General features: G+C 41.5%; 1 protein-coding gene and 1 pseudogene across 1 annotated transcript; one reads left to right on the forward strand and one right to left on the reverse strand.

Moving 5' to 3' along the window:
• Nucleotides 1–1542: 1542 nt before the first annotated feature.
• DHX8 (DEAH-box helicase 8) lies at nucleotides 1543–24903 on the forward strand. The gene is made up of 23 exons (XM_039846607.1): nucleotides 1543–1788; nucleotides 3122–3207; nucleotides 3512–3584; nucleotides 4101–4186; nucleotides 5142–5251; nucleotides 5637–5984; nucleotides 6398–6542; nucleotides 6636–6839; nucleotides 7540–7627; nucleotides 9038–9135; nucleotides 10075–10222; nucleotides 11212–11393; nucleotides 12554–12748; nucleotides 13043–13228; nucleotides 13353–13563; nucleotides 13920–14101; nucleotides 16500–16640; nucleotides 19221–19376; nucleotides 21732–21869; nucleotides 22321–22449; nucleotides 22629–22825; nucleotides 23281–23460; nucleotides 24204–24903. Exons 1-23 carry the CDS (start codon nucleotides 1641–1643, stop codon nucleotides 24421–24423), a joined length of 3651 nt encoding a protein of 1216 aa, XP_039702541.1. The 5' UTR covers nucleotides 1543–1640; the 3' UTR covers nucleotides 24424–24903.
• On the reverse strand, nucleotides 14520–14638 carry LOC120589293 (uncharacterized; annotated as a pseudogene).
• Nucleotides 24904–25165: the final 262 nt, after the last annotated feature.

The following is a 25165-nucleotide window of genomic DNA, read 5'->3' on the forward strand; positions in this document are numbered from 1 at the left end:
ACAATTAGAATGCTTTTGCTTTGAACTACACTTAGTTGAGCATCTCTTATGGGGAGAGAGAGTAGCATCCATGTAAAAATTAGAAAAGTTCTTATAGTATTTACTTCTACTCCTACTACATGTTATGGTTCTACAGCCTTTTTTTCCCACAGAGATTTTAAAACAAAACAAACTCCAGGTTTTCCTGCCTCTTCCAGTTAAATATTGGAGGAAAATTATATAATTTTTTAAAGGCAAAGAAGCACAAAGAAAGGAAGTCAAATGGAATAAGGCCTGATATCCTAACTCCAAACTGGCAAGTTGAGCACATGGAATCAAGTGCAGGATTTTCCTTTCCATTCATGGGGAAAAGAAGGAAGAGAAAGAGGAAGAGTGGGAAGAGCTCAGAGGGTACAGTGTCAACTCCTTAGGAATCTGGAAACATGGAGCTCTTGGAGGCAGTGAGAACTGCTGCTCCAGTTTTCTCTTGCCATTCTTTAGTCCATGGTAAGTTGTTGGAGGAACTAAGTCCAAAGGTGCAGCAGTGTAATGTAGCCTGAAACTAAAAGCAAAAGGGTTTGATTCCTCCCTTTTGATTGATTACAGGGCCACTCACATTGGGGTGCCTCCGTTTTCTTATTCGTCACACAGAGCAGTGTGGTGTGGGAAAATCCTTGCCTCACCATAGGAGTTGCCATAAAGGAAAAGGGGACCCGAGGCAGAAGTTGGGAGACCTGAGCTTATGGCATCGGGTTCACAGCATAGCAGATATTTGCAGGGACATTTTCTGAGAGAATTGAGGTTATTAGCATCATTATTATCGGGGAAATCAGGGGTTGACATTTTCTCACAAGAGAGGAGCCAGGTGGTATGCTGAGGTCTCAGGCTGAGGGAGATCTGTGCTTGACAAACTACAATGACCATCGTCTCAGCCTTGGGATGGTAGTAACTGCCATTTGTGGTATGTTTACTTACTTTAGGCTCCTTACATAGCTATCTCGTTTAGTCATCTTCTAGTTAGAACATTATCCCAGTTTACAGACGAAAAAAACTAAGGGCCCAGAGATTAATTTGCCCAAGATCACTCAGCTACGTAGTGGAAGTGTCAGTTTCCGCATCCATAAAATGAATTAAAAACAGAACTAGAATCCCTTGCCTGCTGGTTTGTTACAGAGACGCTGCAGATAGTCACGAGACGAGTCACGAAAAGGCAAAACCCTGGGAATATAGGACTCTTTTAAAGCAAGTTTTGCCTTTTCTCAACTTGAACTCGGGTTCCCTTTTCAAGGCTTCTAATGCGCAGGCGCGGACCGGTCGCGCCCTCCCCCAGCGCCTGTTGCACAGGCCACGGTCGCCCTCTGCCGACGCAGGGCGGGAGCGCGCTGAGAGTCAAAGCTTCCAGGCCTGGGGCCGGCCAAGAACCTCGCTGGCCTGTAGAGGACGCCAGCCGGCGCGCAGAGTAATCCACCTGGCCGTCCCTTCTTTAAACACTTCCTGTTCGATCTCTATGGTTTATCCGTTTACGTCCTGATTAGTTCCCGGAGTTTTCAATTTACCGTAAACAAAAGGGATGGGCGCCGACCCGGAAGTAGAAGTCGGAGCCAGGCCGGAGTAGCGCCGAAGGCCTGCAGTGAGGAGGCGGGTGGGGGGCAGCCGTAGCCATGGCGGTGGCTGTGGCTATGGCGGGAGCCGTAAACGGGACGGAGCTAGGCCCCGCAGAAGAACTCGCCAAACTCGAGTATCTGTCTTTAGTGTCGAAGGTTTGCACTGAGCTGGACAATCACCTGGGAATCAACGACAAGGATCTGGGTGAGCTTCAGGAAGTTTCTGCGGTCTCTGGGTTGGGGGTCGAGGGAAGCGGAAGGAGAAATGAGTTTGAAGAGCCGAGTGACCGTGTCGAGTCTCTGTCACAGAGACTTGAGTCTAGGGAACTTGCAGCCGTGGCCTCCGCACGAGAATCCTCCAGGCAGAGCTGTTAGAAACCATTTCCCAGAGCTGTCAGTGAAACCCAGAGCAGCCATCACTGCTTGTTTCCCCTCCTCACACTCCCCCCTCCCCCCGCCCCAGCCCCAGGTAAATTAAACAGCGTCAGCAGCAACAGCATCAATCACATGATGATGATCGTGATGGTAATAATGGCAGACGTTATTCTTGCGCCGGCTGCTTGTGAAGTAACTTGAATCAGCATGCCATGTGGGATATTTTGGGGCGGCCTGCCCTGGGCCCAGACGGTACCTACTTATGAGGGTTGCTGTGAGGGTCACGGGATAACCCACTTAACATAGTGCTTGTCATGTAGTAGCTGGTCATAAAGTCTTAACCACTGGCATTATTAGTAACTTGTTATGCATAAGCTATGTCCATGTAGCCTGATGGCATTTGGCTTTCACTTATTGTCATCAAAAAGGTAAAAACAAATTCCATCATGGAAATGGTATGGTAGTATTAGTTTATAAGTTAGTTATTCAGATCATCCATGTTATTTGTTAGGATTAAAATCCAAATGAAATCATTCACATTTTCTTGTGGGACTCACAGTTTGAGATGTTTTATGTCGACCTGTCATAAAATGCACTTCTCAAAATCTGTTAATAAAATAGCTCTAATATTAGAAATTTCAAGAACCAGGCAGTTTTGCAGAGGAAAAATTGGAGGAGGAGGCAACTGAGTCTTTCATCAACTGGGAGATTGTACCATCTAGCAGCTGCCTGATCCTCATATAAGGATTGTGTTTGCCTTTCCAGAAACTAGAAAGTATCCTATGTGTGTGTCATTTGTGTGTGTGTATCTGTGTGCATGGGCTCATGCTTTTGGACATCATTACCTCTAGAGTTTATATGGCAGTCTGCACAGCTAGTAGTTTCATGAGAAGCAAGTACAATGATATGAGACAAGGGGGTCTTCTCTTAAATATGCTCAAGGGCCTGGTAGCCAGTTTTGTAGTAATATCTTTTTTTCATTTATAAAAATTAACTAGAACGTACATGGATAATCTTGGTAGTCTAAATTCTCTTTATCCTTACTAGATGGTGGACTTTGGTTTTTATGACTGTTGGGTAGTCTAAATAGTTTTGTTTTTAGCATATATGAAATTGATTTTTTGCTTAAGTCTTCTTGTTTTAATCCCTTTTCTCATTTGCAGCTGAATTTGTGATCAGTCTAGCTGAGAAAAATACCACCTTTGATACTTTTAAGTCTTCTCTGGTCAAAAATGGTGCAGAATTCACGGTATGTGTATCTGGAGACCCCTTTTTTATTTTAATATCACTATTGAATTTAAATTTTGGTAGAATTTAATGTAGGGTTTTAAATAGAGAAAGGAGATAATTCGTACATACCACTCAAATAAATGATTAATTGTAATGTTTTGATGCCACTAAACAGTGGTATTGTAACTGGATTTCCTGTGATACCTTTCTAGGAAAATGGGGCAGGTGGGCCTAACCACCCGTCTCTAGGGGTCATCCCTTTTCTTAGTGTTTTTAAGCACTGATCCAGGAGCCGACAATTTTTGTTCTATTTCTTTTCAAAGGATTCGCTTGTAAGTAACTTGCTGCGTCTCATACAAACCATGCGGCCTCCAGCAAAGCCTTCTACTAGCAAAGGTGAGCAGAGCTTCTGGCTGAGCTTAGCCTCCAGAATGGTTAGATTGTGAGCAGTCTGTAATTGTATTTGTTTCCCTTGTAGCAGCTGATGAATAAATAAATGTTCTAGTAAAAAAATTCAAATGACTTAAAAGAAAATTAAGATTATAAGAATTATAAGATAAAACCAACCAAATGAATACTGATGCACCCCCCGCCCCATGCCCAGATAGTTTGTTGAGGGTTTTATAATCAGTTTTTTTCAGAAAATTAAATTACGTGTATATTAACGTATGTGAGTAACGTAGAAAACTGCAGTGTTATGTTTCTAGTTTGATGCAAATCTAATGTTGAAGTTAAGAATATTAAACGTATCTTTTTTTTCGATTGTTAAGTGTTAAGAATATCAAACGTATCTTTTTAATTGTTAACTGTTAAGAATATTAAACGTATCTTTTTTTAATTGTTAACTGTTAAGATTATTAAATGAATCTTTTTTTTTTTTTTTAATTCCTTCATGCTCTTTAATGAAACAAGATCCGATTGTTAAACCCAAAACTGAAAAAGAAAAACTGAAGGAACTCTTCCCAGTCCTTTGCCAACCAGACAACCCTTCTGTTCGGGTACTGATACTATCACGAGAATGTCTTCTATAACTGCATGTTCCCCCGACCCCTGCCTCTTTTCTCTGTCTCATTCGTTATTAATTTTAAGTTTACCTTTATCGTAACATATTTTTCAAAGTGAAAGTGTCTGATCACCTTCTGAGCACATACTATGTATAAAATAGTGTTAAAAGGTTTAAAAAATGAGATCTGAGGGAAATGAGACTGGAAATTGTGGAAAGCAGTGGCTGGGGATATGAAATAGGTATGAAATAACTTCAGGTTCTGGAACAGATGCCTGATATATGAAATTAGATATTTTTTGTTCCATTAAGGTGTTAGAATGTCTAATTTTTGAAATGTTTTGATTTTTAAATTTCATCTTAGCAAGTATTTACTGAATACCTACTATGTGCCAAGCACTGTTCTAAGTACCAGGGATACAGCAGTGAACAAAACAGACCAGTTTCTGTCCTCTTGGGTGTTACATCCTATTATTGGGATGGGGTAGGAAATAAACATATAAACTCCTCTAGTGGGAAGGAGACAGGCAATAGACAAATAAGTAAATGTATAACATAGCTGATAACTAAAGAACTATGGAAAAAAATAAAGCAGATGAAAGAGGAGAAGGGAGTGCAGAGGGGTAGTTGCTTTTTAAAAATTTTAGCATCTGTTTTCTATTTATAATCATTAGTTGCATGATTTCACAGAAGGAATGATATCTAATTTTCTTCCATAGCTTTGCATTAAGGATAAAGGGGATTTGCCTAATACAAAAATGACTTCCAAGAGCCTTTGCTTATTCCTCTGCCTCAATCTCAAATTGTGTTGGAAATCCATACTCTTTTTCTTCCTTCACCTAAGTGGTCAGTGGTGTAGGGGCTGTCGGATTAGTAGTACCTGAAGTACAGATTCTTGAGTGATTTCTTTTCCCTCCTCCTCCTAACTTTTCTGGCCTCTGCTCTTGTAGACCATGCTGGACGAGGATGATGTGAAAGTTGCTGTGGATGTCCTAAAAGAACTGGAGGCCTTAATGCCCAGTGCAGCAGGCCAGGAGAAACAAAGAGATGCTGAGCACCGGTTTGTCCTTGCTGTTATACCCTTTGGAAGTTAGGATGCTATGAGGGTTGAATTTTGTGGACCAGCCAAGCAAAATTTTGGGCGGGTTTATGGAATCTGGACTGGCCATGTCCCATATTGTTACATCTGTTTTTATTGCTCCCTGTCAAGAGTCTGCAATGAATGCTAAGATGTTCAGAGGATAGAAACCTGGGCTCAAAGAGGCTGAACATGTTTATGGCTTCATCTTTTATTGGCTTGCTGCGATGTTATAGTTATTGAAACTAATTCAGTTTAATGCTTAGAAGGCACCTACCATGTGCATGGCACTGTGCTGGATGCTTGGGGATGCAAAGATGGAATTGGGGTGGTTTCTTTTTCAAACAGGTGCTTATTAATTTGTTAGGGACAAGTCAAAGAAGAAGAAGCGGAGCCGGAGCCGGGATCGAGAGCGAGACCGTGACCGTGACCGTGACCGAGAGCGCGATAGAGACCACAAACGGAGACACCGGTCCCGCTCCAGGACCCGGGAGAGGAATAAAGGGAAGTCTAGATATCGGTCTAGGAGTAGAAGTCAGAGTCCCCCAAAAGACCGGAAGGACCGAGACAAGTATGGAGAGAGGAATCTGGACAGATGGCGGGATAAGCATGTGGACCGCCCTCCCCCGGAAGAGCCCGCCATTGGGGACATTTACAATGGCAAAGTTACCAGCATCATGCAGTTTGGTTGCTTTGTGCAGCTGGAGGGACTAAGGTAATGGCTGGTGCTCTTCTTTCCCACCAGCGATGGGCAGGGTTTCTTTTATCACTGGGATTTTCACGTTCTAAAAAGTTATTATGATTAATGACACTTTAATTAAATCAGCCATATCAGGTTGTTAGAATTTAACTCTTTGTTTGAAATGCCATAGAGCCATTTATTCCTTCCTCTGCCTTTAAGAGCTCTTCCCTTTTGCTAGTTGAGACAGATGAGAACCCTCATGTCTACTCCCCCTCCCCCATGTCTTGTCTTTGGGAGGGCGGTAATACTGTATTGTTTGACAACCTTCTTGGTACTTTCTTCTTGAGTTTAAGACCGTTTTTGTTTGTTTAGTTCCAACAAGAGTAGAAATCTGTTGGGGAAAAGGTATTTTAGGCTTGTTCCTGATGTACCCGACTTTTCCTCAGGAAGCGGTGGGAAGGCCTGGTGCACATCTCTGAGCTCCGGAGGGAAGGCCGTGTGGCCAATGTGGCTGATGTGGTGAGCAAAGGCCAGAGGGTCAAGGTCAAAGTGCTGTCCTTCACTGGGACCAAGACCAGTCTGAGCATGAAGGTAGGTGAGATATCCAGCCTATTTCCACATCTGATGGCCAAGGAAACATAAGAGGACAGCAAGTGAGCTAGCTTCATTGTGTCTGTGCCTTAGGATGTAGATCAAGAGACCGGAGAAGATCTAAACCCAAATCGACGACGAAATCTTGTTGGGGAGACCAACGAGGAGACCTCGATGAGGAATCCAGACAGCCCCACTCACCTGTCCCTCGTCAGCGCCCCTGAAGTAGAAGATGACTCACTGGAGCGCAAGCGCCTTACCCGCATCTCTGACCCAGAGAAGTGGGAGATCAAACAGGTTGGGGACATTTGCTTTTATGGGCACATAGTCATTCAGCTTGTAACATAGTGGTTAAGAGGGTGGGCCCTAGAGCATGGTGGCCTGGGGTGACTTCTGGCTATTTACTAGTTGTATGATCCTGGGCCATGTTACTCTACCTGTTTGTGCCTCAGTGCACTCCTCTGTAAACCAAGGCTGGTGGTGGCCTTGTGGGAACTAAATGAATTCATAGATGTGAAGCTCTTGGATTAGTGGCTGCATTTGGTAATGCTATGTAAATATTTGTTCTTGTTTCCATCATTCATCAATAAACATCAGAATCGTAGTGTACTGGGCACTGTGTAGATGCTAGGGCTACAAAGACAGAGTATCGTGGTTCCTGCCCTTGAGGAACTCCCAAGTCCAATGAAGGAGACAGATCAAAACAGATAGTTGTGAAGGTTTACATATTACATAATAAAGCAAGTGCAGAGTGCTGTGGAATCAAGGGAAGGAGCAGATAGCTCTTCCTGGGGAAGAGAGCCTTGAGTCATGCTTTTGGGCATCATGTTGTCTTGCCTCCCAGAGATGGGATATGATGTTTGAGACTCTGCAATTCTGGGCCGGAGGAGGAGAAAACCTTGGTTTCCTACATGAAACCTTTGTTTTAACTCTCTTCCATGAAAGGAGAGTTTTGATTCTAGCAAGTTAAAAGTGCCACCTTCTGTCCTTTGGCTAGATGATTGCTGCCAACGTCCTTTCCAAAGAAGAGTTTCCAGACTTTGATGAAGAGACTGGCATTCTCCCTAAAGTGGATGACGAAGAAGGTAACTAGCCAGTGGAGTGGGATCAAGCAGGATAAGGGATCGGGAGGACATTTGGCAAGCCGAGCCATTGGACTGGGCTGTTTATTTGTAGTTTAATCCAGTGGTTATGAATCATCTGTTCTTGGGTCTCACCACATAAGAACAAGGGTCCTTCCATGATAGAAGCAAAAAAATTCATTGTTTTGGCAAACATTTATACATTGTTATACTTGTTGCTTTATAATAAGCTTTTAGAGTAGAAAAAGTTATAATTGTATTTTGTGGAGTAAATTTAATCTTACATTCTTAATAATTGTTCTGAAAACCCTGGATCTCCCTAGATTACCTCCAAGTTGCCCCGGAAACAACTTACAACTCAGTCCATTAACAATTTTTAAAAATTTTGAAATAAATACTATAATGGAACATATGTAATTTATATAGCAGTAATAAATGAATATGCTAAATAAACATCTACGCACCTGCCACCCGGCTTAAGTAGAGCTTTACTAGCAGCTTTGAAGACCCTACACCCCCCTCTCTGATTAGATCTTTCTCCTTCCTCTTCTGGGTAACCACCATTCTAAATTTCGTGTTAATCATTTCCTCACTTTTCTTTAGTGTTTTACCATCTATATATGTATCCCTAAGCATTATACTATTCAGTTTGTTTTTGAACTTAATTTTTTTGATTCATCATTCTTTTGATATTTATCTTTGTAGATTTATTTCATTTGTTTTCACTGCTGCAGAGTGTTGCTGTATATAAATTTACTGCGATTTATCCATTTTTTACTTTTGATGGGCATATGGGCTGTGTCTATTTTTTTGTTTACCTTTATGAATACTATTATAAAACTCCTATATTTGTCTCTTAATGCACATGTGCAAGACTTCTTTTTCCTAAATATGTAAGAGAAGAATTACTGGGTAGTAGGAAATGTGCATGTTCAGCTTTACCAGGCAGTCCAAATTGTTTGCTAAAGTTTTTGTACCAATTTACATTTCTACTGTAAATGTGAGTTCCTGTTGCTCCACGTTCTTACCAACATTTGGTTATCCCATTGTCTAACATAATTTTTTTTTTTTTTTGCCAATTTATGGATTAAGAGTTGCTCTATAGTGACGTTGGATGGCAAATGTCTTAGTACCATCTAGAATATCAGAAGAGCATTCTTCCACAGGCTTAATTTCTTTTGAAAATAGCTCTGATCAGTTCTTGGGCTGGAGCAGAAATGCACTAGAAATGGCTGGCGAGCAGGGGGAACCGTCACCTGGGTTCTGGTTTCACTTGCATCGCTGTCCTTTTGACCTTGGGAGTCAACTTTGATAAAGACTGCTGGTGCCCATGGGAATTAATTATTTTGCTGAAATGATTGGTCATTTCTCTCTTTTGTTTTTGGCTAATTCTTCTTTTTGGGGGACTTTTAGATGAGGACCTTGAGATTGAACTGGTTGAGGAAGAGCCTCCATTCCTGAGAGGGCACACCAAGCAAAGCATGGACATGAGCCCTATTAAAATTGTTAAGGTGAGAAATGCTGGGACTCTAACCTGGACGTGTCAAGTGAGTTCTTAACGTAATAGTTCAGTTTTTCAGAGCAGGTTATTAGATCTGTGTAAGCAGAACTCAGGCCGCAGGAGGTAGTATTGACTGTTTTTGTTTTAAAGGGAGATTGACTTGGCTTTGTTCCTTTTGCATTTTAATTTTCTGGTCTCATTTTACTATGTTTTGGGAGGAAGCAGAGATAAATACTTGTGCTTGATCTACTATCCCTGCTTTTGCCCAGGCCTTAGGGCTTGAATCAGTCCTTTGAAGATTCAAAGGCAATTTTGAAGGGTTCAATTGCTGCTGGCCCCTAACAGAAAACTACAATGTTGCTTGTTGTGGAGGGCAGAGCTATGAGGAGAAGAATTCATTTAACAGTTATGATAAAATTTCAAGTTTGGTAAAGTGTTATCTTAAAGGTCTCTCAGTCCAGCCACCCATTCAGAGCTTGTAATCCACCCATGTGGTCTTCTCACATCTGCTTGACATTGTTGGCGACAGGGAATTTGCCAGCCCTTAAGGAGATGCATTCCTTCTTCAATTAGATCTGATCACTAGTTCTTCTTTAGGTGGAGCTGAAATCTGTCTTACCAAGGTGTCCATACTGGTCTTCCTTTTAGTTCTTGGAACAATACAAAGGAAATTTTGTCCTTTTCTTATGTGTCCTATTTTTCTTGGGGTTCTCATCTTTAAGCCAACATCCCAAATTCTTTCAGTGATTAATCACTGTCCTCATTTATTTTCTCTGAATTTGCTATAGTTTATCCATTTTTTTCATGTAGTCTGGTATGTTGATAAGAACTTTCTTCTAGGTGGGTCTCATTCTTTAGATTCAAGTGCCTTAACATCTGTATTTTATTTCTTGGACATTTAATGCATGCTGAGATCCCATTCTGATGTTGCTTTTTCATGTTACACTAGAACCCAGACGGCTCCCTCTCCCAAGCAGCGATGATGCAGAGTGCCTTGGCCAAAGAGAGACGGGAACTCAAGCAGGCCCAGCGGGAAGCCGAGATGGATTCTATACCCATGGGACTCAACAAACACTGGGTTGATCCTCTGCCTGATGGTAGGACCCTGGGACGGGGGGTTTGGACTTTTCAAAAAAAATCTGAGTCTTTAAGTACACAGGGAGGGGGCACTGCCAGCACATACTGAAAATTTGGCCTTTGGCTTTAGTGATTTGTTTTTTCCCTTCAGTTAAACCATGCTTTTCATTTTATTTTTAAAACAAGTATTTAAAACCAAAAATGTTTTAGTAACCCAGATCAGATGATTAGATTTTTTCTTCTGAATAACTTAAAAATTTTTATTCTAGAAGTAATACAGCTTTGAAACTTCCCTTTTCATATAATTCTTTGTACAGTAAATATTAACTAACCGCTGGATGCAGTCATAACAAGTATTTATTAATTTATGTTAGGCAGCTAAAGATATAGTTGTGAATTAGACATGATTCCTGCCTTTATGAGGCTTACTGATGTTAATCAAATAATTACCAAGTAACTAACTAAATCATGAAGAAGTATTGTAGTTGGCTATGGTGGGTCATTTCCCTGGGAAGATTGAGAACCGAAGGATAAATAGGACTTAGCCTGTCAAAGGGGATGGGGCAGGGGTTGGGGAGTTTATTCTAGGCTGAGGAATAGCCTGTGCTGGGGTCGTAAGGTAGGAAAGAAGACTTATGTGGCTCCAATACAGACAATGATGGGTGGAGTGGTGAGAGATGAGTGTCAGGTCAGGACTTTGTAGATGGTATAGGCATGAAGGCTCAGTTCTAAAGTTCACTGAGAAATGTTGCAAAGTTCTAAGCAGGGGACTTGCATGATCAGAGTTGCATTTCCGAAGTAATTTGAGGTCTCCCTACAGTGGCTTGGATGGGGCAGGAGTAGCCACATGAGATGAATTAGGAGGCTTTTGTAATAGTGCAGAGGGGAGAGGATGGTGGCTTTAACACAAAACAGAAAGGATGTACTGGAGGATGTGATTTGTCGAAAATGGGGGAGGGAGCAGAGGGGTAGCTTGAGGACAATACTAAGTCTCTTGTTTCCTTTACAGCGGAAGGCAGGCAGATTGCTGCCAATATGAGGGGTATTGGGATGATGCCCAATGACATTCCTGAGTGGAAGAAGCATGCCTTTGGGGGCAACAAAGCTTCTTATGGAAAGAAGACCCAGATGTCAATCATTGAGCAGAGAGAGAGCCTGCCCATCTACAAACTGAAGGAGCAGCTGGTCCAGGTGAGAAGCCCCTTTATGAAGTATTGGGAGTCGGAGGATGACATGTTTTAATTGAAATTAGCTGGATAGGTATGTGCACATTTGAAGTAGCTTTTTCGGAAGGAATAGGAAAAAACAGCATTTGAAGTATTTTTTTTTTTAAATATTTACTAGTCTACACAATTTTGTATTTCATATAAGGAAATAAATCTTTTTGAATGGGAGGATCCCGGAGCAGTTTCAGGTGGGCAGAATATTGTGTTGTACAGATCAACAGCTCTGGTCAATAAGAAAAATGAGGATGCTCGGCCATTGATCTCATACAGGCAAGGCTTTGCCTCAAGTACTTATTTCCATTTTCTGGAGATCTGATTTTTAAGACCATCAGATTTCCCGAGGCAACCGATTTACCTGGTTTCCAGTTAATTCTTTCTATAATAACTTATATGTACACAAGCAAGTACAAATATGTATATGTACACACACATTATATATCTTGTTGTGTGGTGTGTTTCTCGATGGCACCATGTGATATACACTGTTCTGCATCTTGCTTTTTCCCCTTAATTGTATAGCTCAGGGGTTGTGTCTTTTTTTTTTTTTTTTAGTGCTTCATTATGTAGATATTCTCTGGTTTATTTAACTAATCCAGTGTTAGTAGACATATAGGCTAATGGCAATCCTTTGCTCTTATAAACAGTGTAGTAATAAGATGACTGTTGGGGTAAAGCACTGGAGATTTGGGAGCGACAGTAGGAACACTATATACCTTTTTATGACAGTTGAATTCTTTAACTATGTACATGTAGTACGTTAAAAAATTATATATGTACATCAGGGATATCTAGGTGATAGTTTATTCTTTTGGCATCTTTTTTATGTTTTTATGAATTTAAGAAAACCAGTAAATTAAAAATAAATTTCACTCGGTTAAAAAAAAAGAATACCCATAAAATTTAAAGTTTTTAAATTTAGTTATAGATGCAATTAAAATAAGAGCATTGCCCATATTAAAAATCATTAGTATTTTTTTCTTCATGATGAAAAAATTTAAACTCTGGTTATAATCTTATATTATTTTGTTCCTTTTTTCCTTTAGTGTTAGAACGTAAACAGTTATTTTACTCCAGAGTAATGTGTGGCAAATTTCAATGACAGTATTTGTATTCTGTTGCTTTCAGGCTGTCCATGACAATCAGATCCTGATTGTTATCGGGGAGACAGGATCTGGGAAAACAACGCAGATCACCCAGTACCTGGCGGAGGCGGGCTACACTTCCAGGGGCAAGATTGGATGTACCCAGCCCAGAAGAGTGGCAGCCATGTCAGTGGCCAAAAGGGTGTCAGAGGAGTTTGGCTGTTGCTTAGGTCAAGAGGTAAGTGAGTAGTGAAGCTGTTCTGGAAATGCCTGAAGAAAAGTAAAGGCCCAGAGCTACCTTTTTCAGGTTTCTCCTGAGGGAGAGAGGGTTTTATTGTCATCGTTGATCTGTTCAGGATCAAGTCCAAGGTTGATTTTACAGTGAGGAAATCAGTGTACATCTTGGTCAAATTCTTATCTACTAAGATTCTTATGTATTAAGAGTAACAGTCTGACTGGGCTGAAATCTTGCCTGGTGATTGCACTACAGAGAGGTTTGTGTCCAAGATTTTCAGCTTCTGTTCTGCTTTAGGTGGGCTACACCATTCGATTTGAGGACTGCACCAGCCCCGAAACAGTTATCAAGTACATGACAGATGGGATGTTGCTCCGAGAGTGCCTGATCGACCCCGACCTCACTCAGTATGCGATCATCATGTTGGATGAGGCACACGAGAGGACAATTCACACTGACGTGCTCTTTGGACTGTTGAAAAAGGTAACTGGGTTTTCTCTGGTGTCCTTTCTAGCTGTTGGGAATGGAATTCTGGGAATTGGATTTGAGTACCTCTCTTTCCTTTTGGGTAGTCCTTTTTAGTAAGCCACATCGCATTTCCCTTTAGACAGTTCAGAAACGGCAGGACATGAAGCTGATTGTCACCTCAGCCACACTGGATGCAGTGAAGTTTTCTCAGTACTTCTATGAAGCTCCCATCTTCACCATTCCCGGTCGAACATATCCGGTGGAAATACTGTATACAAAGGAACCTGAGACAGATTATCTGGATGCCAGCTTGATCACTGTCATGCAAATCCATTTAACAGAACCACCAGGTAGGGGGAAAGAGCATTTTTTCCTCTTAGACCATAAGTCCTAATGTGGGTATCTTTTTCACTTATCTTTTTAAAAAATGAATTTTAAATAAGTGTCAGGCTTCCATGTTTGAAATGGTGGTGGTGAAGATATAAATAATGGTGTGCAGTGTTTAAATGCACCTGTTTAAACACAGACACAAATTTTAAGTAAATAAATAAAAATAAACAGAATAAACATGGACAGATGAAAACCTTTTGATTTATTAGAAGTCAGAATTTGAGTGTATTTCCTGTCATTTGGAGTTCTGTTAATGTCACTATTGCCTTTGGATAGAACATACAGAGAAAGTAAATTAGTGCTCTTGTTCTCTTAGGGGACATCCTGGTCTTCCTGACTGGTCAGGAAGAGATTGATACTGCTTGTGAGATCCTGTATGAAAGAATGAAATCTCTGGGACCTGATGTTCCAGAGCTGATCATCCTCCCTGTATACTCTGCTCTGCCCAGTGAGATGCAGACCCGAATCTTTGACCCAGCTCCACCCGGCAGCAGAAAGGTAACCCTAGGCAGAAACGAAGCTCCCTTGTCCTCTGAAACCGTATGGTGTGTGCAGCTGGCCCAAAAGGGAATCGCTTAGATGTGTGCAAGTCTTGTTTATTATGTTTTAGAGACTAGTCCAGCCAGTTTGTTAAGGAATAAAGGTTTTGTATATGATTCCTGCTCTTCTTCCTTTTCTTTCCTTCATTTGACAAATATTTTTTGAGCATCCTTCAGGCTTTGGAGTAGACCAGGGCTAAAGTCTAAGGACAGGCCTTTCTTTTTTTTCTTTCTTTTTTTCTTTTTTTTTTTAGGCGAGGCAACTCTTGGTTGACCTCACAGATTGCAAGGACCTTGTCAACTTACAATCCCTTGTTTGTTTATTTATTTATTTATTTATTTATTTATTTATTTATTTTAATTTTTAAAATATTTTACATCTGTAGCACCTTGTCTTTCTAGGTGGTCTCCCATCCAAGTACTAACCAGGCCCGACCCTGCTTAGCTTCCGAGATCAGATGGAATCGGGCTTGTTCAGGGTGGCATGGCTGTAGATGACAGGCCTTTCTTTACTGTGGGGCATGTACCAGTAGATAGGCCTTTAGCATATAGTGTGAAAGTGCTACTGATGCTCTGGATACCCAAGGGGGAGCACCCAACCAGTGTTCTTAGAGAAAGTAAGGATCTAAGCCGAAGAACACGGAGTGTTCATCTAAGTGAGAAGGGCAGGAGGACACCCATTCGAGTAGACACAATAGCCTGTGGTAGCCTAGGGGCGAGCCAGTGTGGCCATTTTAGAGAGCTGCGTTGTTCCAGTAGCTGCAACTGACTGTGTGTCTGAGACAGTAGGAAAGGTGATGGATGGATTTCTTTTTAATAACAGATTTATTGACATATAATTTACATACCATACAATTCATTCCTTTAAAGTGTACAATTCAGTGGATTTTAGTCTATTCACAGATTGTGCAACCATGAATTACTATTATTAATAATTAATCATTAACCATTAATTACTACAATTAATTTTAGAACAATTTCACCATCTCCAAAGAAATCCCGGGCCCTTTAGCAATCACCTCCCATTCACCCCTCTGCTCATCCCTGGGATCCACTAATCTACTTTCTATGGATTTGCCTATTCTGGATATTTCATGTAAATGGGATCATATAATATGTGGTTCTTGGTAACTAGCTTTTTTCACTTAGCATGTTTTCAAGGTTCATCCATGTTGTAGCATGTATAAGTACTTCATTTTTTTTATTGCTGAATAATATTCTATTGTAGATTATTATTCTACGTCTAAAATGTGGATGTACCATGTTTTGTTTATCTCTTCATCAGTTGGTGGACATTTGGGTTGTTTCCACATTTTAGCTGTTAGGAATAATGCTGCCTTGAACATTTGCTTTCAAGTTGTTATGTAGACATATGTTTTCATTTCCCTAGGAATGGAAGACAGGTAGATTTGAATAACATTAAAGAGTTAGAATGGACAAGACATAGTGGGTGCCCGGTAGTGTAGGGGAGAAGGGCAGGGGAGAAGTCAGGAATGACTCCCAGGTTTCTGGCTTGGGCAGCTGGGTGGAAGACGGTGCCGAGGAGGGAAACACGGAGGAGGAGCAGGTCGTGGGAAGGAAGATTCCTTCCTTCCCCACGACCTGCTCTGTTGTGTTCCTAGCGATTGGGCTTCTTCCTGAGAGGGCTTCTGCAGCTCTGGGGCAGGTAGAAGCCTCTCAGGGCCGGTCAGGTGCTGGCATGATGTGAGATGTTCTGGTGCCTCCTTGCAGTTATTTTCCCAAGCAATTGTATTTTATTAGTTGAACCTGTGGGTGGAAGAACAGTGGCAGTGCCAAGCTGAGACCAATAATCTCCTAGATCACGTATCCTCCTGCATACACACAAACCGTAAAATTCCTCTGCTGCCTCGTGGTTCATTTTATGATTAGAAAAAAAAAAAACAAAACTCCCCCTTGTTCTATATACACAAACAGCCCATTTTGTAGTCCAGATGTCCCTATGGAGGAAGAAAAATCTCATTTTGCACTGGCACACGTGATACCAGGAAGTCTCTGCTTTCCCAGGGTGCCAGAAAATTAAAATTGTAGTAATCAACATTGGATCTAGAAAATGGATATGTAGCCATTTGCACTAAATGAAATAGGATTTGATTGGCCTTTGCTTTTTCCTCTTCTACCTCTCTTCTCAGGTACCACCCCTTTCCCAAGCTCACCCTTAAGACGAAAGCGCCTCTCCTTCCACCCACTTGAGGCTGAATTGAGATTAAGTGCTTTCTGTCTAGAGAGGGAGATAACAGCACACTTCTTTGGGAAGATATCTGAGTTCAGAAGTCCTTTTTCACACCTTGGGGCTGAACCTGAGCCGCTCAATCCAGCTCTGTCCCTCTCATCTGCAGGTCGTGATTGCCACCAACATTGCAGAGACATCACTGACCATCGACGGCATCTATTATGTGGTGGACCCTGGATTTGTGAAGCAGAAAGTTTACAATTCCAAGACAGGGATTGACCAGCTGGTGGTGACTCCTATTTCTCAGGTAATGGTGGCTTCTATCAGTAGCTTTTCTGAAAATCCTAGTTAGGGCCTTCCTTCAACAAAGTGTTTTATGGTTTTGTATTTTGAACTTTATTGTTTTCAAAGATGAACTTTTAAGATACTGGGCGAGATAAGAAGATTTTGTGTTTTTAATCTTTAGAATAGTGTTTCAACATTACAAACCCCATAAAATTTGAACTTAAAAAGTTTGAATCCTAGCACCATAGATTATCTGATATAGATGGTAAGAACATATTTTTTAAGTACTATACTTAGCCACAGATATCTGAGATAGTAATAATTCATGAGATGATAATGTGTTTTCTTTGCTATTTATGGAATAATTTTCTGCCTAAATTTTATTTAAAAATGAATAACCTGATCATCCTTTTTGAGAGCAGTTGGACACAATGTATCCAAAATTTAAAGGATCATCTCTTTAACCTAATAGTTCCAGTAGATCTGAAAGTTAGAAATGATTAAATACATATCTAAAGGTGATGGCAAAGGATGTTCACTAAAGCACTGTCTATATTAGAGGAAACCTGGAAAAATTTTAAATGAGTTCCAAAAGGGAAGCAGTTTAATAAAATATGGTATATGTATGCCACAGAATGTTATGTGCATTAACATGGTCGTGTGTATCTATATTTAATGATAATAAGCATATGACTGCACTATATTATTTGAAAAAAGTGAGCTACAAAATAGCAGGAATAATATCCAATTTTTGTTTAAAAATAGATGGTGTGCACTTGTGCACAGTGTATGTGAACCCGCCTGAGACTCGAAAGCATGTAGTTGAAATGTTAGTTGAGGTTGTTTCTCAGTGGTGCTGCTGGTTACTGTGCTGTTGAGTGAAGTGCATTTTTTTCTTTATACTTTTATATATTGTCTTAATATTTTATAAGAGGTATGGATTAGTTTCATAATCTATAAAAACCATCAGGCTATTTTCATTTTGAAACTTAATTAATAATAGCTAAAGCTTACAGGGCACTCACCAAGTGCTGCCAGGCACTGTCCTAGGTACTTTCACTTACCTGAACTCATCACATTTTTGCATCGATCTTTGTGGTAGATATTATCATTACCCTCATTTCACAGATGAGACTGAGGCAGAGGGGTTAAATGACTTGCCTAAGGTCACACGGCTGGTGGAGCCAGCATTTGAACCTGGGCGGCCTGGCTCCAGTGTGTATACTCTGTACCACTTCTCAAGGTGGTGCATACAGCTCACAGTGATTGAGAAATTAGACTTGCCCTTTCTGATTTAGATAGAGGTATCTGTAGAATGCTGTGGAGTCCTACAATGTATGATCGTTGCCTGCCTTTGTGCAGAGAACCTTTCATACTATGTTCCTTTGGTTTGAAACTAGCAGAGGAATTTTAAATCCTGATACTATTTGTAACACAGATGGTTTTATCAAAAAATGGCCCTCTTCAGATTGCTCTTCACTTTTTCCTAGCAGCCTATGGCTAAACTAGATGCATTTTATTATTATTATTTTTATTTATGCCTACAGCACCTAGGTGGTCTTCCTAGGTGGTCTCCCATCCAAGTACTAACCAGGCCTGACCCTGCTTAGCTTCTGAGATCAGACATTGGGCTTGTTCAGGGTGGTATGGCCGTAGACCATGGACTGTGGCTCCACTGGGGCGACAGGACCCCTTCTCGTGTCAGCAGGCGTGCTAACAGCTTCACACTATAGAACCCAGAATCCTTTTTTTTTTTTTTTTTTTTAATTACTTCGTTGAATTATTACATTATTTTTTGGAAATAGAAAAAAATTTAAATCACCCATAATCCTACTACCACTACTGTCATCATTGTGATGTTTTTCTTGCCCATATTTTTCATATTTGTTTCTTTTTTGGTTGCAATTCTAGTAGTCTAGTAAGTATGTTTTATATACTTTTTGTTTAAGTATTTAATTTTCCTGGTTATTAAGGTTATAAGTGTTCAATATTGGATATTTGTTAAAGAAAATAGAACCCATCAGCAAGCCTACTGTCAGAGTTAGCCATAGTTAACATTTTAGGGTATTTTTCTCTATTTTTTTTTCCTTCTGGTAGTTTATATTATACATGCATAAAGATTTTTTTTTTTAATAAAATCAATATTATATTCTAACTTGCTTCTTCACCTGTGTGAGTGAACATTTCCTTTTGGCATTGAGCATCTCAAACCTGATTTTTAAAATGGCTGCAGTCATTGTTGGTATATTAACATTACATTTATTTTGTTCACTTACATTTTTGGTCATAACTAGAGACGGTATTTTGTCATCTTGTTTTATGCTTTGTCTTCTGTGTTGTCCCACACTATTTTGAAGGTCTGTTTCTGTGATATTTACAATATTTCTTCCATTCACCTACCCGTATTTGCCTCACTTGAACAAGCTTTCCTGAAATGTTGAGTACTGGAGAGGGGATGATAATAACATTGGTAGTCTTGGAAGTGGTCCTAAAGGAAGTAAAATAAACTCCTTTTCAGATTTTGCCAATTGCCCCTCTTTTAACAGCTTTCCTGAATAGGGCTGTTAACAGATATGTTACTTTTATATGCCCACCCCTCTAGGCTCAGGCAAAGCAACGAGCTGGCAGAGCTGGGAGAACAGGCCCAGGGAAGTGTTACAGGCTGTACACAGAACGTGCCTACCGAGATGAAATGCTGACCACCAACGTGCCGGAAATCCAGAGAACCAACTTAGCAAGCACCGTGCTCTCGCTCAAGGTAGAAATTGTTTTGTTAGAATGGGTTGGTGGAATAGTCTAATCCTATGGCCTTAGTAAATGAATCTCAGTTTTATGAACCTTGTTAAATACTTTAGTAACCTCATGGAACCAGTCCCTTTGAGTGAAATGCAAATGGCTTTGTTAACAGCCTTTCCACTGTGGGTCCAGGGCTAAGTTGGCATGTTTGCTGTGAATACATGTTTTTTTCTTACCATAATAACCAGCAGAATGTTTGATTATAAAAGATTTTAGTTAGGAGCATTTTCTAACATCCAAAAAGGATGTTAGAAAAATCTAATCGGTGCCAAACTGTGGACAAACATACTTCCTTTATCCCTTTAGTTTTTATATCCAGTTCTGTTCCTTTAGAATAGATGCAAAACTGCCAGTCCAAAAACTTTGCAAGGGAGCTGTCAGTAGAGGTTTCAGACTGGCCCTCTGGGGGCTTGTTTTTCGTTCTGAATCATTGCGCTTCCTCTCTTCAGTCCCATGAGGACCTTCATTCTCCTTTGGCAGGGAGAGCCACATGAGTAATTTTCCAGATGATGGCACAATCCCCCGCCCCCTCTCACCCCCCACACTGATGCTACCCTGGAGCCCTGGCACTTTACTGGTGCAGAGTGCTCTGTTGTAATTTATTATTCATTCTCCGCAAGGGAGGCTAAAACAGCTTCAGAAAAAACTTGCTCCAGTCTCTGGAGTGAGAACAGATGCATCTGTGGCTCAAACTTCTACTCCAGTTATATCCTTGGTAAATTACCTGCTTGGCCCTTTGCTCTATATTCTCACCTCAAAAGGGGGGTGTTGAATAGTATCTGTTGTGAAGATAAATGAGATAATGCAGGTAAAGGCACTTGGCACAGTGCTTACTGATTGCTAACATAATTCCTTGTAGTTATTATTCATACAATAAACATTTATTGAACACCTGCTGTGTTTATAGTCATGATCACTTTATAAGAAAGACACAGAAAGCTTAGGTTCTACCACACCACCCTTTGTACACACTTGGATAGCGCATCATTCGTTTCTTTTATCATCAAATTAGCTAACAAATGTATTGACTGCCTATTGTGTGCCAGGCATGCAGATTGCACTGTGTTTAGTTTTGTGTCCATCTGTCTCACCACTGTGTACTCTGAGAGCAGGGGCCATATCTTAATCATCTTCATATTCCTACAACTAAGCACAGTACGAGGCACTTCCCAGATGCACAGTAGAAATTATGTATGCAAGAAACAGGACAAGCTGGTATATTGTCTATGTATGTAAGATACATAACACATTACCATTGTTACCTTTTAAAATATTTCTTATCTGTGGGATTAGATACATTCACAGTGTTGCACAGCCATCACCACTATCTATTTCTGGAACTTTTTCATCATCTCTAACAGAAACTCTGTATCCCCTCCCTCCAGCCCCTGGTAATCACTATTCTCTCTGTCTCTATGAATATACATATTCTAGGTACCTTGTATAAATAGAGTCAAACAATATTTGTCCTTTTGCATTTGGCTTATTTTACTTAGCGTAATGTTTTCAAGGTTCATCATGTAGCACATGTTAGAATTTCATTCCTTTTTAAGGGTGAATAATATTCCATTGTTTGTATGTACCATGTTTTGTTTATCCATTCATGTTGATGGACGTTTGAGTGGTTTCTACCTTTTGACTACTGTGAATAATGCTGCTGTGAACATTAGTGTACAAGCGTCTGTTTGAGACCCTGGTTTCAGTTCTTTTGGGTATATATCTAGAAATGGAATTGCTGGATAATATGGTGATTCTATGTTCAACTTATTCAGGAATCACCAAATTGTTTTCCACAGTAGCTGTATCATTTTACATTCCCACCAGCAATGTATAAGGGTTCCTATTTCTCCAGATCCTTGCCAGCATTTGTTATTTCCTGTTCGTTTATTATTATTATGTTTTATAACCATCCTTGTGGGTATGAAGTGGTGTCTCATTGTGGCTTTGATTTGTATTTCCCTAATTACTAGTTAGTGTTGGACATCTTTCCATATACTTCTTGGTCATTTTTATATCTTCTTTGGAGAAATATCTATTCAAGTCTTTTGCCCATTTTTTAATTGTCATCTATTTATTGTTGAGTTGTATGTGCTATTATTTTGAGGCAGTGTTTTTTAAAGTTTCCTTAGGAAGTATATGCTCTCTACTAGTCTGAATTTTGTGTGGCCCAACTGTGGAGATTCCTGCTAGTCTTCATGGTGGCTTCCTAATTGCAATTGAAGAAACAGGAAAGATAGTGACAAGTAGTCGTCCTCCATGTTAATTTAACACTGGCGAGGCCGACCCTCCTATCACACTTTCTTCCTTTTTGTTCTAGGCCATGGGCATCAATGACCTGCTGTCCTTTGACTTCATGGATGCCCCACCAATGGAAACCTTGATCACAGCCATGGAACAGCTATACACGTTGGGGGCCCTGGATGATGAGGGCCTGCTTACTCGCCTGGGCCGCAGGGTAGGGGACAGACTAAACTTCTGGTGCTTTTGGGACAATTCCCTGGCTAGTCTTCCATACTCTTCGTTTTGTGCAAAATGAAGCTCTGAGGCCCTGGATAAGCTTTGAGTAGACGTCTAGATGCCTGTTTTTAACTTGGATTTTCCACTGCCTTAAACTGTTTTTTCTTTACAGAAAAAAGAATTTTATCCACAGTCAGTTTTACGTCAGGATATATTATTACACTAGCCTTAATTTCAAAAGATGTCTGCAAAATTCCCACCTACCCCAACAGTAGTTGTTCTTGATCACATACATTTTATTGGGGTTTATTTGGGAAATAAAAGAAACAGCAATGTTCTTCTGATGGAGATAGGAATCTCACATCATCATGCTTGGGTAAACCTCCTGTGGTCTGTTACCACTCTGAGTCCAACAGGGAAGCAATTGCAGTTTCTTCTTCTCCCTCTAGATGGCGGAATTCCCCTTGGAGCCAATGCTATGCAAAATGCTGATCATGTCTGTGCATCTGGGCTGCAGTGAGGAAATGCTGACCATTGTGTCCATGCTCTCTGTACAGAATGTCTTCTACAGGCCCAAGGTAAGGAGTTCAGACCTATGCTCAGAGAGGAGTGTGCCAAAGTTGGGTGAAATCGGCTGTTGCCACTGCAGTACTTAATGTTGACACTTGACGGGGCCACATAGGGCTTCGTGGAACTGCTGGGTATTCAGTTAGTAGCTGTGGGGTGGGAAATGATCCTTTGTCTCACTGGTTGACAGGATAAACAAGCCCTCGCTGATCAGAAGAAGGCTAAATTCCACCAGACCGAAGGGGACCACCTCACTTTGCTGGCCGTGTACAACTCCTGGAAGAACAACAAATTCTCCAACCCCTGGTGCTATGAGAACTTTATCCAGGCTCGTTCTCTGCGCCGGGCCCAGGACATTCGCAAGCAGATGTTAGGCATAATGGACAGGTAACATCTGGTGACTTTTCCCCATGTTTGAGTTGAACCTCCTTGAATGCCATTTCTGTTCATCTCTGTGTGTATCTGTGAAGCTATAGACTCACATAACCTTTTTCCTCCAGCTTTTCCATCTTTGTTATATTCCTCCCCAGGCAAGGGTACAGCTGAGAGTCACTTTAGAAAGTTTCTAAGAGGAAGATGATTTATTGTTGAAAAATGCTCTTTGTTTACAAGCATCTGGATCATTATTAATCGAGTTGAATTAAGTCTCTGGCTCTTACTGTGTCCATCTCGCCCACTGTGCAGAGCTGCCTCTGTACTCACTTAGGGCTGGGAGGAGAGTCTCAGTGCCTACTCTGGGGACCCAAGATGGGGGTGTTGGGCACCATCATTCTGGAAGACAGAACCTCTGAAAGCAGAATTGCCTCACATCTTTGTCTTCTCTTCATTTATTTTCCTGATAGACACAAGCTGGATGTGGTCTCCTGTGGTAAGTCCACCGTCCGAGTGCAAAAGGCCATCTGCAGTGGATTCTTTCGAAACGCTGCCAAGAAAGACCCGCAGGAGGGTTACCGGACACTGATTGACCAGCAGGTGGTCTACATCCATCCTTCCAGTGCTCTGTTCAACAGACAGCCGGAATGGTAGGTGGGCAGGCCCTGGGGCTGGGGGCTGTTCTGGGTAGAGAGAACCTATAAATCTACTGGCTCTTTGTACTTGTGTCTTTACCCCCACCACACACACACACCCTTCCACCCCCATACTTCCTATTTTAACATCGCTTATATTTCTAGGGCAGCAGAAGCCTGAATTAGGCACAATATCAGCCTCTTTTGAGAGAAATAAAGCCATAGGGATGAAAGCTGGGAAGGATCTTAAGAATTATCATCTAATGAGGTGGTTAAAAAAAATTTTCATGTAACATTTTAAAAAAATTCTAATCTTACCCACCTTAATATAAAACTGATTTAAAACCACCATGCCACCATGGTAGAAGGGTTAGAGATGTAGCGCCTTGCCTTCTTGGCCTTCCTTATTCCCTTGTGGCAACCCCTGAGGCTCCTCTTCAGAGCCCTAGAGTTCTGTGGTGACAGCCTAAAAAAAATCACCCTCCCATTTCACAGAGCAGGAAACAGGGCCAAAGAAGTCACGTGATTGTTTCTGTGTCACTTGACTAGTTAGAGCTAGAGCCAGGTCTAGAGCACGTTATCCTTACAGCTTTCTTGTGGTTAGAGGGATGCAGGCTCCTCAGCATCTGAGCATGGTCGTCATAAAGATGGCAGGTAAGAGGGTAACATGCAAGTTCAGCCATGGCCCGCCAGGGACCAGAGTGACTGTGGAGTAGGGCCTCTGTCAGAAGCTTGAGCCTATCTCTGTCCCTCTTCAGGGTGGTATATCACGAGCTGGTGCTGACCACGAAGGAGTATATGCGTGAGGTCACCACCATCGACCCCCGGTGGCTTGTGGAATTTGCTCCGGCCTTCTTCAAGGTCTCTGACCCAACCAAGCTCAGCAAACAGAAGAAGCAGCAGCGTCTTGAGCCCTTGTACAACCGCTACGAGGAGCCCAACGCCTGGAGAATATCCCGGGCCTTCCGGCGGCGCTAAAAGGCAAGACTTACCTGTTTGCTTCTCCTGCACCAGTGGCCCCGGGCTTGACTTCACTCTTACTGGTGAAAAGCTGGTCCTGAGGATACAGCTGTTCAGTGACTGAGTGTTTTAACTGGACATTGTCTAAACTTGACTTGCATTTCTTCCCTGCTGATAATATAGAAACAGGGATTTATGCCTGATTTGACCAGAGCCTCCAGCCCCCACCAGGGGCCAGCATGGGCTCACAGCCGGCTGAGGGCACATTGCATCATCTTCAAGAAAGGGGCAACACGTACAGCCCTGGGATGAGAAGAGGCAGTTGGAAGTATCAGACAGACGTATGCGGTGGGGGCCTGATGCCTTCCCTGGCTAGTACTCTGGAGGAGGGAGCCACGACGCTCCCCGAAAGTGTTGGCTCCCCCTTCCTGCTCCTGTCCATTCCCTGTACTTTTGCTTAATCTCTTGGAAATATTTATTTTCTTAAGGAAACAAAAATGGTTTTCTGTGAAAGTTTCTTTTAACTGAAAGGTAAGGATATTGGCCTGGGCTCAGGGGATATTGGCTTGGGCTCAGGGTAGGGAGATTTGGTATCTGTGGCTTCAGTGCACATGGTGGAGGCTTCCCTGAGGAGTGACGCACAGCCCAGACCTCCAGGCTTATCTCTCAGCACCGGCCTAGCCCCGTCTGCTGTGGATAGCCCTGGGATTAACCACATCCATTGCACAGGCTCTCTGGGCTGGGGGCCTGAGTGGTTGCA

The sequence above is a fragment of the Pteropus medius genome, unplaced genomic scaffold, assembly GCF_902729225.1.
Source record: "Pteropus medius unplaced genomic scaffold, Ma_sr-lr_union100, whole genome shotgun sequence".
Classification (NCBI taxonomy): Eukaryota; Metazoa; Chordata; class Mammalia; order Chiroptera; family Pteropodidae; genus Pteropus; species Pteropus medius.